Source organism: Sturnus vulgaris, chromosome 3 (assembly GCF_052056855.1).
Source record: "Sturnus vulgaris isolate bStuVul1 chromosome 3, bStuVul1.hap1, whole genome shotgun sequence".
In the NCBI taxonomy this organism is placed as follows: Eukaryota; Metazoa; Chordata; class Aves; order Passeriformes; family Sturnidae; genus Sturnus; species Sturnus vulgaris.
The window spans coordinates 99,767,780-99,785,369 of record NC_142245.1 but is presented as its reverse complement, the minus strand read 5'-3'; the positions used below and the strand labels follow the sequence as shown (position 1 = coordinate 99,785,369).

Below are 17,590 nucleotides of genomic sequence, written 5' to 3'. Positions count from 1 at the left end.
TCAATGCATTTTGAAACTCTACTTGAAGTAATCAGAAGGGACAGACTAGTGTGTGAATCAGAGGCTTCTGAGTGGCCACAAGGATTAATATTGCTTGTGTTTTAGAGGCACACACACTCTGAGGCTGTTATTGTTTACATCATAAAACTCATCCATTTCCTAAGAAATACCAATCATGTATGTTGGTAATGCATACATTAAAAAATTGTGTAAATAGGCAATTTTTTGATGTAAATGCAGCAGACTGGGGAAGAGTAGCTTACCTTGCAGCTCTCAGAGAGTCGAAATGCAGCTAATTCTAGTCAGTATTTCTGTTGGCTTGTGCTGGATGATTGCAGAATTAGATGTTTAGTTTTGACACTTCGGACTTTTTTTTGATGTACATTTTTCACTTTGAAGTTTTGTAAACAGATATTGTTGTGTTCTAACTGCACAGAGTTGACTTTCTCTGTGTGAACAATGTAAATTGTTTATGATCACTAGAATTAAAGAAATAAATATAGCTGGATTTTAATAAGAATTCTGGTCTGACTCTAGAGGCAAGAATTTAATTTTTTTAGGGTTTTTCTTTTGTTTGTTGTGGTTTTTATTAATTTGGCGTAATCTATAGAAAAACAAACAAGCAAAACCAGGCAGCAGCTTTCAGCACAGGGCATGGGAAAAGTCAGAGGCCATTCTGTCACCTTTTCTAAAAATCAATGCAGGATAATGTTATATGGTGTCTAGGTCTGCCTTTTGAAACAGAATAATTAGACATTTAAAGAAAAGAAAAGTACTTTTTCCTAACATAGTGGAAGTAGATCTTGACTGGACATGGAACCTTTATTTCAAGGTTTAATCTGTAGTATGTGCCAACTAGCTGGTAAAAAAGCACCCTGTGTTGATTGGTTTATTTAACTTTCTTCCAGCAAAATAGCATATTGTGCTGTTGTCCTTCTACTGCATGAGAAGAGCCTAAAATAACAGAAGCTGTTATGACATCTCTCAGAGCCTGCCTTTGTCAAGGTCACAGTTCTATTTTTGCTGCATTTTGTGCAAACATAGAGAGGTATGGTAGGAACATACATTTTATAACTAAGATGCTGAGTTCCCCAAAAGTGTAAAATAAAAATGCAACTCCCACCCCTTGCTATGTGAAAACATAACATACATTGGCTGATTGTTAGCCTGGACCTGTGTGCTGCTCAGCTTGTTCACCAGCAGATTAAAGCTCTAGAATTAACTTGTGGATGTTCTTTCTTGGCTAGCTACCCAAAATTTCTAAGAAACACAGGTAAAAGATGGGGGTTCTGCTTTTAAACCACATACGCAATCTTTACATTCTTAAATATGTGGCAGCATTATATAAGTAGGTTCTGCTGGCTCATTCAGTTCTATCAAATTTGTGTATAGTTACGCTGTAGATATCGAAATTAACAGCTTTTTCTCAAGTGTATTTGGAGCAACAGAGGGTGGTAAAGATGAAGGTGTGCTTTGGAGTCAGAAGTTGATAGAGGGTGTAGTATGCTGAGGATTTTAAACACATGGATAACGTGTTTTGAATCTGGGTCTATAAAGTGCTGATTGTTTTGAGTGCGGGAGAACACTGGGAAGCAGCTCCTGTGCTTGTTATGCTCATCTGCATTGCTGGGGCATCTGTGTTCGAGCTCTTGCTGTGGGGAGGACACAGTTCTGGATCCTGGGCTAGGTGGAGACTTTGTCTGAGCCTTTGTCCTCTGGTTATACATGATGTGCTGGGCAGAATGGTTGCTGTATGCTCTGCTGTTGACTGGGACAGGGTTTATTTTCTTCCTAGTAGCTGGTGCATTGCTGTTCTTGGGATTGAGTGTGAGAATAGTGTTGATAACACACTGACATAGTGGTTGTGGCTAGGTAATGCTTACTGTAAGTCAGATGCACGTCAGTTTCCCATGCTCTGCCAGTGAGGAGGTGCACAAGTAGCTGTGAGGAAGCGGGGCCAGGGCAGCAGACCTGAGCTGGCCAAAGGGATATTCCATACCACAGGGTGTCATGGTCAGTGTATAAACTGGGGAGAGTTACCTGGAAGGGAACTGATCTGCTCCTCAGTAAGCACGTGGTGAACAATTGTACTGTGTATCACTTTTCTCTTGGGTTCTATTGTTCTATTACAAGAACCTCTCCTTGTAATTTCAATTATTATTATCAGTATTAGCATATTTATTATTATGATATCTAGTTGCACTTAATAAATTGTGTTTATCTCAACCCATGAGGTTCACCTTTTCTTTCCACTTCTCCCTTTCCCCATGGGTGGTGGGAGTATAGTGGAAGCAGTGAGGGAGTGGCTGCCACTGCTGGAGTTAAACCATGATGCTGTGTCATGGGGAGTGAATTTGTAAGGTGACACTGGATAAAAATGCTTTGCCTGTAGGAAAAAAAAATCGGCTTTCAAACAAAATCCAACCAATTTGCACTGAAGTGAGCAATGCTGGTGTGAATGTTGTATTGACTGTGCTAAACTTGTGAGGACAATAAAAAAAGGGGTACAGGGATGAGACTGAAGTTTTCTGCATTAGCAGAAATGGTGTTTCGGGAGTCCTTCTACATAATGTATGTTTGGAGACTAAGTTTATGTAATGGGAAAGAACCAAACCCTGTATATCTGTGTGTGTGTATGTACACATACAGATAGAATGATGCTTTTTGGTTTTATATGTATACGTGCAGGTAAAAATTCTTGATATGTGTGTTGCTTAATGTTATTTGTCAAAAAATGACTAGATAAAAAATAGTGAATAGGACAGTGTACATTATTTGCTAATAAGAGATTATTTGCCTTTTTAAAAAACAATAGAATTAAACAGATTTTCTCTTGATGAACACCTTCTGTAAAGTACATGGAGAGGCTGCTTACTTAGTATTTTTATGTATTGTAATATTTATGTGTGTATTTTAAGGTATTTCCTTTACAATAAGTTAGAATATACTTTTAAAAAACATTGAGTAGTTTACTTGATATGTTTCTTTTTAAAGGAAAGATAAAATTTTATGTGTAGAATATATTACATTTACTGTATATTACTATTTTAGTGTTCTGAGAAGTTCAAAATTGTAAGGAATTGAAATATTATATGGAATACATGTACAAGAAAAGCCCTTCTATGTAATAGGCTATCCAGTATTGTTTGTGTAATTTATTTTAATTTTTTAAACTTTTAATAATGAGTGAAATGTATCAGTGTGTTCTGCTTTCTGGTATGTGCTACAGTGTATTTGTATATGTCCGAATTTGTTACATGTGTTGATAGATTAAGTAAGGTCGTATTGCCAGAGATCCTGAGAATTAGTCTCAGACATATTTTAAATTAATGTTTTTGTGTCTTTCTGTTGCATAATGCAGTGTTCATTACTCGTCGATTTGTGTAAAAGTTACTTGTGTAGCTGTTCGTGTTCAGTGTGATATAGTTTTGTCTTTCTGGTCACAAGAACATTATCCAGTGAGAAGCAAGTATAGAATAACACTGACTTTTAAGATCAACTGCTTTTCTACTGTTGGAGAAACTTTAGCCTTGGGTAAAACTGTTGCATTTGTGTGCAGTCTGTAATTAGCTTTGTAGTGGGGTAAAATTTGATGTGGTTGAGCTCTCAAAATGTAACTCAATTTTCTGATTGAAGGGGAGTTTTTGGTGAGTGAATCCCTGAAGAAAGTAAGAAACATGCAGTAAGAGTACTTTAGAAAGTTCTCAAAACATTTTCAGGTCTTATTTGAATTTTTTTAAGTAAAGGTGGATTTATGAGAGTTAGGATGATCAGCAAGTTGCACTACAAACCTGTGGAAGAAACTACAGGAATGATGCAAGCTGTCATAAACCTTTTAAGTTTCTTTAGGGGACAACAGTATGTTCTGTCACCTCTCTGGGCAACCTGTGCCAGCGTATTCTTACTGCAAGCGCTTTTGTACCAGCTAGTCACCCAGTATAATACTGTTTCTGGATTATGAATGTTAATGAAAACAGAAAATAAACTGTTGCTAAAACAGACCCTCTAAATTTTTTTTTCACCAAAACACATATAATTTAATGGTATGTAACATCTGTAATTTCAAAGTTGGATGCTTTAAAATATTAAATGCCTTATATATAGCACATTTTTCAGTTAAAGATTAAAATGCAGGTGTTCTATGTAGTGAGTGTCAGATTGAAGAATAATTTCAAAGACCTTAAATTTTAACAAGTTTGTGCAAAATATTTATCTGTAAAAGAAAGTCATGTTCCAAGGTGGTCTTGCAGTTCCAGGACCTAAGTCCAGTCCTGGCTGTGATTTTCAGTTTGTTGTATGAATATTTTCATTCTAACTGGATTTTGGATGCATTATATGGTCTTCTGTAGGGTTTGCACATCAGTCTTGTGAATATGAAATAAAGACTGCACAGTTTATACATTAAAATCCTAAAAGATTAGTGAAGTTCCTGCTGGCATTCATTGTCCTTTTGGACTTCAAAGAATATCTGGCAGATTTTGTGAGGTATACTGGAAAATCAGTTCTCATTAGTGTGTTGTTGAGAAAAAGGTATGTAAAACTAATTTTATCATACCTATAACACTTTCATAAGATGGTTTGTATATGTGTTTTTTCTTACCTTTGCTCAGGGTCTGCTTAACAGAAGACAGAAGGTGTCCTCTTCATTTTTCACTCACATATGTTTTACCATTTGTATTTGAAAATTACTGATCTTCTCCAGTTCCTTTGAAGACAGCAGCAATATTATTTGTGGTAGTGAGTTTTGAATGCATAGCTATACATGCAATGGAAATTATTTGAGCTATCATTTTCCAAACTTCTATTCTCATACAGACAAAAATTAACTCTGAGCTACAAAAAACAAACAAACAAAAAACCCTTAATAGATTGATTTTTCTCTTTATAGGACTTCCAGTTTTTACAGTGGTGCTTACAATTATAAATTCTAGGCTTTATTTATGTGAATAAATATTTTGCCTACTGATAATAGAATTTATATTGTCATACTGCACACTTCAAAATAATAAAGTATGTGCTTGCATAGAATAAACATTGCCAGAAAAACCTCAGGCAGAATAAAAGTGTAATTACAGATTCCTATTATGTAATATTTTGTAGAAATAAGTGGAGACTAAACTCTATTGAAAAGGTACTTTATTCAGTGGAGAAAAGTTTATGATTTTTAATTGAAATTTTTTTCCCATTTTCTTTCCAGGTATTGCTTTGTTTTCGCTTTAGGATACCTCACTGTGTGCCAAATTACTAGGGTCTATATCTTTGATTATGGACAGTATTCTGCTGATTTTTCTGGGTAAGGAGAAAAACAATCTTTTTATCTTTTCCTTCTGAGTGATACTGTATCTATTGCTGTGGGGGATTTTTTTATTGGTTGCTTCCCCCCCAAAATTGTGTCAACCTTTCAAACTTTGGGAGAAAGCTGAGCATGTATGTGTGTATTGGCACACATGCAAATATATAAGTAACTATGCTTTAATCATACAAACTGAGAATTTTTTGTGAACAGTTGTTCTTGTTAGAACCACCAATGTGTTATCTGTTGCCTCTTGTTCCCGTCTGAATGGCATAAAGGATTTGGTGGCTATGGGAATTTTTTCTCTTTGATTTTTCCATTAAAATGTCTACTACCATCCTTGACAGCATGATGGACCTTGAATTATGTCTGGTGTACTTGCTTGCCTGGCACAGTCTTACACCACTTTTTGTGGAAAATCTGAACATTTTATGGAATTTAGCTTTTAGCTTCTTTCTTTTTTCATTTTATGTTAGATGTTCCAGAAGGAGAAAGCTAAGGAGATAGGCACCTGGATGTTGAGGTAGTCACTGAGATTTTGGAAACAGAAAGTTTAGTCACTGTGTGTCCTCATTTTATGTCATGAACTTGTACTTATATTTGACTTGAATTATATAGGAGCAAAACAGAATTACATGGGCAAAATAAAAATAAACCATATTGGTAATTCTCCTTTTTGCTGCAGATACAGAGAAGTGAAGCACAACATTTCTTACAAACAAGTTTGCTACTGTGATTGTGCTTCTGTTCATTTAAAGGAGAGTATATATTCTGGGCTGGGGGGGGGAGGGGGGAAGATATGAGGAGTATTTGCTAGTCTGCTTAAAAGAATGCATTAAATACTTTCCAGAGATACTGTGGGTGGTAGTGGTCTTTATAGTTTAGCATAACCTGTGGTTGGATTTCACTTGTTAGCCTTGTTACTTCTCAGTCTTTATTGGTAACAGGCATTTAGTCCAGAAAATTAACCCGTAGGCTGAAGCCAAAAGCTCCTATGGTTGAATTCATGTTTTGTGTCATCTTTATCTTACCTTCCAAAACATCTTTCTATATTTGCCTTACATCCAAGTGTCTGCCTTCAAGCCAGATATCCAAGTTCCAGTTTGTCAGCAGAGATGTGATTGATGTGGACAGTAGAGCCTGGAGGGCATTTCAGCTGACCCACCACGAAGTATCTGAGTGTGAACTGGGTCACTTGTCAGATGGCCCTGACTCTGTGGACTACATCTCCACTGGCTATAATGAGAGCTTGCAATGCAGTCTTGTGCTTAAAGACACTAGATTTACTGATGTTGACTTTAATTTCACCATTACTAATGAAACCATAATCCAGATGCTGTCCCTTCCAGTTCACTGTAGGGCCGAAGTGTACAACCTTGGCAGCGATCAGAGTTCTGAGCTGACTGTGGAAACAGTGTAATTGCACTTTGTTGTTCTGAGCCTCAAAACAATTAATAGAGCTTGAGCACACCATTGCTGAAATGTGACTGTACTGCTTTCAGATGTGGCTCTGGTTTGGTGGTAGCTCAGAGATTTCTGCTAGGTCTGAACACGTCCAAAGAGTCCCACATCCCATCCCTGGAGATGTGAAGGTGTCTCTGCCCAGGACGGGGATGATGGAGGTAGATGATCTTCAAGGTCCCTTCCAACACAAACTATTCCATGATTTATGAGCTCTGTGCTCTGGACAGAACTGTTCTGAAGTCTAGATCAAACTCTCTGATTGTATGTTCGAGATGGCAGATTTAAACCACCCTTTCATGCATCAGTTTGAGTCCTTGGTGTATGCAAATCACTTTAAATCTCTGGCATACACTGCATATGCTCCCTTGACATGAGACAGAGATTACTTTCAAATTAGGCAGAGAAAGAAAACTTGCTCTGAAAAAAGAGAGTAAGCTCAAAAAAACCCCCAACCCTTTAAATTTCCTAACCAGCCACTGAACTCCAGCACGAGCAAGTTCTTCTAAAGATGTTGGCATGGATTCATACAGTGGTTAGCCCCAAAAGAGCTTTAAATGTGTGTTTACCTAGGTGTTTCTCCCAGCATGCAGTGCCTGTCTGAGGTGCCCAAGCTGAGAAAATCTGCTCCAAGTTTGAGGGATGGCCTCAGTGCACTGACAGTGAAGCAAGCTGGGAACACCTCATGCTGGAGATGCAATTGCTTGTGCAGAGCTGTGTGGTCCTGGCTGCAGTATTAACAGATCCCAGCTGCCTCCTTTGCCTTTCTGCCAGCACCTAAAAGGGATTGTTAAAATCCTGCTTTACAGTCTCACTGTGCCAGGAAGGACTCTTCCTCTTTTAGTCTCTAGATTTTTGCTCCTCAGCCAAATATTTGATGATACTGGAGTAGCTGCTTCAGGAGAAAAAAAAAATAGAATACCAGGGTCTGCTATGAAACAATGACAGATTTATCAGCTGGAATTAATGTAAGGGCTGACCAAGTTCCTCCTGGACTCCATCCTTCCACCAGGCAGGACCCATGCTGTCATATGTCTACTTATAGAAAGAAAATTCATTATGTTTAGAGTCAGTTGGGGATTTCTGCCAGCACCAAGCAGCCCTACTGATTAAATGCTAGAAAAAGGTATGAGGGATTTACCAGACTGTCTGTTCCTGTTTAGTTGTCTTTATGCCCCTTCTGTGTCACTCTAGTCTTGTTACCAGGATTTTGGGACAGTGGTAGTACTGTAGAAAATTTTTCCCCCGATTGCATTTTGAGGACTGGAAATAATTGTGTGCTTTGAAACCATTTTAACCATTACCTTAAAAAAAAAAAAATCAATTTAATGGACTGAACTATATGGCAAAATACTGATGTAGCCCTGCTAACACAGGAGGACTTGATGGCTTTTGGATTTGTTTCTGTGACAACTTAATGTGTTATAAAAACGTCTAGTGCACTCAAGACATGAACAAAACTAAGTGCCTATTGTACAGAATAATGATTTTATTGTGAGGGTTTTTTGTTTATTGGGAGTTTTTTGTTGTTGGTGGTAGTTTTTGGTTTGGGTTTTTTTATCTCCAGCTCAGATAATTCGAGGTAAGTTTAACCTCAATGTGTTTTTTGACCTCTGATTTCAAAATTAAATTTCTAAATTCTAGTAGTTTACTTTATGTATTGCCCATTGCTTCCCTACCCCAGGGAGGGGGTTTATAATGTTGAGATTCACATCAGGCAAAAGCTCTTAGATACTATGAGAATGGTATAATTTCTCAGTAGGAAACTGACTTGGCTAGCCAGGACAGAATATTTCTTGGACAGTTTAAGATCCATGCAAGTGTACTAAATTCAGAACAAAGTGAACTCTATTTGAGCCAGCATAATTATGCTGGGTTTTTGTTTTTCCAGATATGTTTACTTGAAACAAATAATAGTTCTTGGTGGAAAAATCAAAGATAGGATCAGGTATTAGAAAAAAACACGGAAGTGGTCTGCATAGCTGAATAGCTTATTTTAATGTTCAACTTGCTATAGTTTTCTTGTCCTTTGTTTACTGCTGCTGTAACTTACAATGAATATAATTGCTCTGTCCTTTAAAAACTAATCACTTTGTTCTGGCGTTGAAGATGTAGTTAACCTGGACTCCTAATATAAGCTTCTCCTGGTGTTTATAAGTGAAAGAAAATCCTGAATTTGTATCTAAATTATTCTTTCTTCCTTTTTTTTGTGACAGTCCAATGATGATAATTACACAGAAGATCACTAGTTTGGCATTTGAGATTCATGATGGTAAGATTTCTTTACTGTGTTTAATTTTCCATCCAAAATAAATTTAAGGAAAGTTCATCATGAGTCAGTGAATTACTTTCGACCAGTTTTGTGTTTCAAGGCAAAATAAATTGTGTCTTAATTGTTTCATTGATGCTTTTTAATGAAAATACTGAGAACTATTGCTTGGACTCTACAGAAGCTCTAAAAATGCTGACACTGTGCAGAAGATATGACTTATCAGAAGACCAGTGACATTTCTGGAGTCAGTGTCTAGAGAGCACTGATATTCTTTAGGGCTGGGGTATTGACTGTGAGAGTTAAGTAAAGAACTTCCTGATTCCGGCACCTATTGCTGACGGATGGATAGAAAAAGCACATGTAATTTCAGCTGTTGAGCACCTTCTGTTTTAAAATGCTAATTCTTGAGCACTTCCCTACTTTGTGCCGTTATGCTGATTTTTATAAGACCTTTATGTGTTTCATTTTGTTTAGTATCATAATTACACTCACAGCTAACAGATTGCTGTGAACAGGAAGATTATCTAATTATGTTTTATGTCTTTTCTCCTGTCAGATGTATCCATCTGATAAGTGGGCCCTAGTTGTGACAATGAATCCTAATGTTGGCTTTCATGGGTAGGATAGCTAGGTTTTTAGTTACCTTGAAATTCGAGGGAGTAATTTTCATTTTAAAGTTGGAAAATGTCATCTAATAAATCTGTCCAATTAGCTTAAATCACTTGGAGCTACAGATGTCAGTTGAAGATTTGGGAATGTAGCTCCAGACACTTGGATCAAGACACCTGCTGTTTTGATAGCTCTTATTAGCATTGTGCATGAAATTTAATGTGTTTCTGTCTTATATGCATCCTAGCTTTTGTGCTGTTGGTGTTTCTTTTTTTTTTTTTCATTCTTGTTAAGTGGCACTGTCTAGAGAAGCCTGTAGGCAAAAACATTCAGGAATATGAAAAGTTGGGAAAAGACTTTTAAAAGTATTTTAGTATGAATGAAAATAAATAATACTAGGCATACCTAGTTGGCCAAAGACATTGATGTTTAACTTTCAGAGAAAATATATTCAGAAGTAGTAATCTTGCAAGCTATAATCAACTGAAGTACAGAATATACAAGTTAGTAGAAACAGGTTATTATAAGGAAGTAAGAGATCTAGTATCAAGTATGAATGCTTCCTCTTACTATTACTGTACTAGGGGAAAGAGCTATTCTGAATTTGCTGACATGATGCACAGAAAGTGGAATGGTGGTATGGAACAAGCATGTGAATGTCCTGGAAATCTTGAGACAAATGTTTCACTTAGTTCTATTCTTAACTTTCATCACCAGCTAGACTAGATTTTTTTACTACTTGAATTAATTCAGATGATTTGTATTTTCTCCTGGATTTCTTTATAGATAGCACTGAATTATAGTGTACATCTTGAAATTTTGTTCCTCATTGACCTCTAAATTCTTTGTCAGCCCTTGAGGAGTAGCTAACAGTATATTGGAAAAAATTCTCTCTGGTTGTGTCTGCAGTTTAGTCTGTAGCTTGAGATGGATGGTCACAGTTAAAGTGTGAGCATGACTTTCAAAAGTTCATGTGACCAATGTGAATTCAGGAGCAGCTGATAGTCTGGTGTAATGAGATGATAAGAAAAGATGTACAGAGGAGACTAAGATTGCATTCAAGCAAAGTTTTTTAATGTTAGACAACTTAAAAGGGATCCTTCATGAAAAATTAATGAAAACAGGCCCTGCTGTCAATGGACTTTTGTTTACTGAACAAAGGTCCATGCTTCCACTGGAAATTACTTAGAAATATAGTGGCAGGAGAGCAGATGATGTTGGAAGTGATTCTAAGTGATTAATTGCACTCTGAGCCTCTAGTTACATCAGCTTGGCTATATTAATCACCAATTTCTTTATTTTCTTCCCTCGTTTTTTATCAATACACCCAAGGAGTGTAATGAAAATAAACAGCTGGAAAAAAAGTGTTGGTGTGTTGAAAGTTCCTGGTAAACTTCAAGATTCCAGCAGTAGCTAGGTTGGTTTTTGGTAAAGGCCAGTCTTCTGGACTTGATCTTTCCATGGCAGCCACTTTGTTGTCTTCAGCTGGTTTCATTGGAAGGTCCTGGAGTGAACTGAATGCAGCCACAAAGGCCACTCACTCATGTATATTCAAATGTCTGCCTAGCTAAATGGTTGTGCTCGATTCCAAGTTGAAAACTAGTATGGAGTCACATGCACAAATAACAGCTACCCCTATAACTATTACACCCTTGTGCTCTTATTGTGAAGGATTTTTTAAAGCAGGGAAGCTAAATGCAAGTTGCATCCGATTTGGACTTGATGATCCTTGTTGGTCCCTTCCAACTCAGCCTATTCTGTGATTCTGTACTTTAAGCTTGCTGTATAATACAGACTTTTCAGAAGTTTGCATGGGTCAGAAACTTACACCTGAAGAGCTTTGGAGTATACCTTTGATGTATTCTGATTTACATTTTGAACTTCAGTCTTTGATAGTTCTTGCCTTGCAATTCCTTGTTTCTTAAATGAGCAGTGCCAAAAACGAGTAGTCAGTGTGTAAACGTTTGCTTTGTAATTTGCTAATTATCCCTGCCATCTCACATGTATATTCTAAAGGCAGAAATGTTTTTATGTAATTTGGAAACTGCTGGTGTCTGTATTAATTCTTTATGGCAAGATTTAGATTTATTTATGCAACAGTTCAGGTGAATAACAGAGTTAAGAGAGAAAAGGGAATTTTATTTTTATTAGAACAAAAAATTTGCAGTCGTTTAACAAAAAACATTTCTTTCTAATATTTCTGTTAATTGTATCAGTGAAACTGCCACGATGTGGTGCTGTTTTGGGGTTTTCTTTGGTAGCTCCTTTTAGTGCTCTCTCTCCAAGTACTTCGTGATTTTTTAAAATTTATTTTTTAATGTGCTCTCTCTTGTGATAGTGACAGCATGGTGATTATTGTTTCAGTTACTAAATTATTTTTTTATCATTTTTTATCATTTATATTTTTTATCATACGTGTCCTTAGTGGTTAAAGGAATTACATTGTGTTTTTCCCATTCTAAGTCTTCAAGTGTAGTTTTGTGCCTGCGTTTTGCTTGTATGGCTCTCTGGATATTAAGATTTGTACATTTTCTTGCTTTGCTTTTTTTGTAGTTTTTTTCCAGTTTTACTCGGTGGGCATTCCTTACCTATTTGCCTTTGTTGCTGCCAGTGTGGTAATAACAACTAAAACTGTTATTGTTGTCTTTGGATCTTAATGTTTTAATAACAACGTGCACTTGGGCTTAGCTGGTGATTCATTTCAGAACCACAAAATTTATTGTAATTGCAACAGAGCCTGCAATAGGATCTATGTTTATTATATAATCCTATGGTTAAGCATTATTAATTACTGGTTAGCCAGATTTCCAAGCAAATACAAAAGTGGCTAAGTTTAACCAGAAAGGTAGAGTGATGCCATGATATGTTTGTTAACACTGTTGTAGTGAGAGCTCAGAAGAAGTCATAATATCCCATAATTAAGTTTATGTGGTGGGATAGTAGTGTGTGCCTAAGGGTGTTGGGTTTGTTACCATTAGGATATGGGCTCTTGAGAAGTAATGTAAAGATAGAATTTCCTCATGATCTAGACCACTTGGGAAAATTTTTTTTGCTGATGATTTGCAAAATTCCTTTACCAAGGAAGGAACATAGGAGTATTTCCTGCTTTACAGATGGGAAAATGGAGTTACAGTTGCTGAGTGACCAAATTGTTTCACCTCTCTAACATATGTTCGATAAAACCCATTTTCTCTAATCTCTGCTGTGTGATTTGGTAGTAAGAGCTGCAGTTGTTGTGGTAGTCTCCTGCTTTAGGAAAGAAGGAAGCAATTCTTAAAATCCCCAAAGGAATGTTACAAAACCTCACGAGCTCCCTAGCAGCAGTGTGCTGCTGAAGTGGGAGTTCTTCATCTCCAGTGTGTAGTAGGTAGGGAACAGCTATGGTTTATGAGGTCTCTGTTCCCATGGGTCTGGGAAGTAGTGAATGTGTATATATTAATTTATCTCATATTGAATAAGCATCAATGTAAGAGCACCTCTTCCATCTTTGTTTTCTATGATTTAAAAAATCGTAATGGTAGCTTCCTAGAAGCTTTCAAGAGTATCACAGAGATCATGATGTTCTTGCATGCTCTGCTGTGATAAACGGGCCTTCAAGGCCTTGAGAAGGCATTTTAAAAAACCCCAACAAAACAGCACAGGGAAAGCCACTAACCTGACCTCAAAGAATCTGTTGGTTGGGTGGAAACCTTAGTGAGATAGGGAAATGAAAGATTAATGGAGGCTTACTTGGATGCAGTATGTTTGAGACAGCAAGTGCATTGCTCATGAAGTTATTTGGGCCTTAAATGACTTCATATATATGTATGCACGTATATAACTGAAACCTGTTTCAAATAGACTCCTACCTCTCCAAAACCACAGATTATGTTTCAGTGGTTAGATTCTTCTGTTTCAGGTTTGAGGTTCTTTCCTCCTTTTTCATACCACGCCAGTAATTTGAAATATTTCATTTGACTAATTGCCTTTATTTAGTAGCTAATCTGGCTTTATGCAAGTGCATTTGGACACACTAAGTGATTGCTTCCTCCTTCTGACTTAAGGGTAAAATACTTATGTGGAATATAATGGCAAAGGAGGCTCCTACTCCAGTCAGTTTGTGTGGGCTGTAAGAGACTGAAGGCTCTGTATAGGATGCTTCTCTAGCCATGTGGTGGGATCTATATTCATCTATAGGTATTTTTGTGTTAAATTTCTGTTAGTATTAAATTCAGAGATTCACTACCTGAGAACTGTGATACTACTACTGTAAAGGTTACAGAATCTTTCAAAATGCTTCTTCCACAGTTTTTATTCAGTACCTTTATCAGCATGAAAGGCTTTGCTACAGAACGAAGGAGATGTGAAAATGTAATGATGAGGAAGAGAAGGTGCTGTATGAAGTTAGGGGGTGATAATTCGTTCTTCAGTTTCTTGCCTTGAGTGAGTATGAATGGGGGATGACTTTGGATTGTGAAGGATCAGGACCAAGGAAGGCATTTTCCCAGATCATAGTGAAAGAGAGGAGATGGCAAGTTGGTAACCCCTCTGTATTCTCAGCTTTGTTGAAGACTAAAAGTGTGGTTTTGAAGTCCTAAGTGTGTGTAGAGCATGGCCACACTGGACTCACACTAAGACAACAGAATTATCTTCTTTGTAGATAACAAGTATTTCCATGAGTCATAGAATTAAATTAGCTTTTACTGCCCCTCAGCTCCTCAGTTTTGTTTGTTTTTTTTTGTCATAAGGCTGACTGATTTTGATATCTAAAAAAAAATTGTCTCCAGTTGAAACTTACCCTGGATCAAGTAGAAAGGCTCTCCTCTGTAGATTTGCTGGCATTAAGGAGTGGGGTTGAATGCAAGCTTTCTATGTGAGGAGGAGTATCTTCTACAGGAACAGCTATTTTCATAAAGCATGTTAGGATTTTATATTTATATTGCCCTGCTCTTTTGTCAGACTTGATTAGAAATTGGCTGTTTGGGTTAAGCACTGCTGTGGAGGAAGATAATTGAAGTGTGATCCCTTAAATTTGTTTTCCTTTAGGAAGCAATGTGCATAAAGGTTTTAGTACTTTCAATGGCACAGAAAAAATGCAAATATGAACAGCAGGAAATGGCTGGATATGGGAATGTCTGAGCCACTAGAGGAGGCTGCAGGAGGAGCTGAAGTGGTCATTCTGGCAAGCAGTGCTGGCTGGTATTAGCCAGGGCTGTCTGAAGGAGAGAGCTCCACTTCTTTTGTTCCCATGAATTAGTGTATTTCATAATAAATTAAAATGATGAAAGTCTTATTTTTTATTTCTCTTTTTCATGGGAGTACAGATTTTGAAGACTGTTTTTCAGGGATAGGTCTCTAGCATTTCAGAAATAGCCACATATGGCAAGAAGGTAAACTCAGTCTTGCTGCTGAACTTAGACTTGGACTGCCCCCTTCTGCTAGCAGGGTTAGAGCTTCTTGTTAGTGCTCAGGAAAAAGGCTGTGGCACCCTTTACTGCCATGCCTGCTTCACTGGACCTTGGTCACAACCTTTACTTGCAGTGCAAAGCTGTTCTTGAGGTCTGCTGTCAGTTTTGAAGTGCTGAAATCTCTCTTGTACTGTGTTCATTTTATGCATCAGACCTGCAGTGACTAATGGCAATGTTCTGTTTCTAGAACTGGAAATAAAGTGTTTTAAAACCTGCAGACTTTGAAGTCTTTACCAATGTGGGAGAATTGGTTTTGTTAACTTTTTTCAAGTTGTCTTAATGCTTTCCTGAAATCCACGTGATTTCACATTTAGGCACTGTTGGATATAACTGAAGATATGAGAGTTTGTAATTTTGTCAGTAAGAGTTGTTTGATCCAACTCCAGCAAAAATGTTATGTGACATAATAGCTCTGAAATTGCTTGAGACATTGAGAAATTACATTGCAGCATGAGGCTTGTTCTGCTGAGGAGAATGGGGGGAGATTTAGCTTTTCTTTGTTTTTTCTTTTTCCTGTCCTCTTCCTAGGAATGTTCCGGAAAAATGAAGACTTGACTCCATCACAGAGGTGTTTGGCTGTAAGGTAGGCTTTCAGACATTGTGCTTTGGGGATATTTGTGTGCTTTATTAATGCTCTGTGCAGTCTCTAAAGCTCACATTCAAAACAGAGTTTACAAGCTCATGTAAAACAGATACATGTTTTTATATATTTGCAGTTTAATTTGTACGTCTGAAAAATATCACTAGGAGTAGGCTTTATAGTTATTTTGAAAAAAAATTTTAAGTTCTGTACAGTCTATGCAAATGAATGCCATATCAGATAGCAGACTAGTAAACAGTACACATATGAAGTAGCTGGTGAAGAAACATTGGTAAATTCAGTATTTAACTTGCCTTTTCTTATTTCTTTATTCAGGACTTTATTCAGGACTTGAAAATAGTATGGTGCTTTGGGCAAGAGAGTGTTGAGATGTCTCAACACATTTGCTTTAATTGAAATGATTGCCAGTTAACCTAAACCTTTGTTTATTGATTCAATTGTTGAGGGAAAAATAGAGAACTTGATACAGTTGAGCAAACACTTAGGAAATCAGCCTTCCCTTTACTTCCTTGGACTCAGCTTCAGTCAAATGCCTCTACTGAGCAAGGAGAGACTCAGTAGAGTTCAGTAAGTCTGTCTGAAAATGCTCAGCATGGATTGGAAAGAAATGCTATGTGTAGAATGTTTCAAGCTGTGATTACAAAAGACAAACTGCTCTTGTCCATGTGGGTTTTACTGCAGTTAGGGTGAGTGATAGCATGGAGTATGACTTTTCCTGCTGTGGAAATCCTGAAGAACTACACAATCCATCTCACGAGTTGCTTGTCTTTGAATTACAGACGCATGCCAAGTCTACTGGAGTATTTAAGTTACACCTGTAATTTCATGGGTATCCTGGCAGGCCCGTTATGCTCTTACAAAGACTATATTGCTTTCATTGAAGGCAGATCATACCGACTGCAACAGTCTGAAGCAAATGGGAAGGAAGATACAAAGTATGAACAAACGGATCCTTCCCCAAATGTAAGATGTATGACTCTTGCAGTGCTGATGCTTATGGAATCATTGCATGGAAAGCTTGGTTTGCACTCTTCATTTACAGGCATAACTGCTGAGCTGTATCTGGAGTTCATTCATCAACAGAATAGTTCCCTGTTTAAAGTTATATGCTTATTTTTTGAAGGCAGCCTTTCTCCATGGTTTCCAGTCTGAATCCTGTGGATAAAAGCAGATTAATTTGGAGCTTCCTAACAAGCTTATATGGTAAAAAGCCATCTTTAAATTAAAACTGTTCATGCATGTTCACTTCAAAGCATACACCATGCATAAAAACCCAGTCATATGTAACAAATGGAAAAAGTCATAGAAATAGTTTCATTTTTCATGCTTTCAGTCATGTATTAAAGACAGATTTTGATCTGCAGGTGTAGTAAAAGATGTATTAGCCATAACACTATGAACAATTCTCCAAGACACATAAGTCTTTCTTTTTTTCTCTTTGGTCTGTTATTGGAGAAGACATCGAATACATAGAGAAGATAGTCCAGTTGATTATGCCTTACAGGAGAGATTGCATGATGTGAATTTAAATCAAAAGTTCACAAAACTTGTTACTTTTAAAATTTAGTCCAATTAGGTTAATGCCCAGAGTACGGAATATTATTTCTTCACTCTTTCATACTGTCTTAAATAGTAATGTATCAGGCATTTAAATTTGCATGTGCCTAAGATAGTTCTTACCTCACGTAAGAGGCAGAATTATCATGGGGTCAATTGGGACACTTAACATGGATGGCTTTTGCAAATTCCAGCACCAGTTGCCCATGTTCTGCTTATCTTGTGAGACCAACTGTTCCTGGAGCAGATCAAGGTGTTCCCACATGTAGCTGCTTGTCTTGTCCCACCCTCTAGAGGTCATGGCCCCACAGCTGGGCCAGCAGGGAGTGCTTCCCATCCAGTTGGGGCAT

At 37.2% G+C, this 17,590-nt stretch overlaps 1 protein-coding gene across 3 annotated transcripts in view; it reads left to right on the top strand.

Annotated features, from left to right (window-relative positions):
- The window catches only part of MBOAT2 (membrane bound glycerophospholipid O-acyltransferase 2), a 93,449-nt gene that overhangs the window by 58,620 nt on the left and 17,239 nt on the right, over positions 1–17,590 (top strand). For all 3 annotated transcript variants that reach the window (XM_014895004.2, XM_088162386.1, XM_088162388.1), the window contains exons 4-7: positions 5,198–5,293; positions 8,971–9,026; positions 15,611–15,665; positions 16,463–16,646. In XM_014895004.2, coding sequence (XP_014750490.2) covers positions 5,198–5,293; positions 8,971–9,026; positions 15,611–15,665; positions 16,463–16,646 — 391 coding nt within the window. The remainder of the gene's footprint in view (positions 1–5,197; positions 5,294–8,970; positions 9,027–15,610; positions 15,666–16,462; positions 16,647–17,590) is intronic.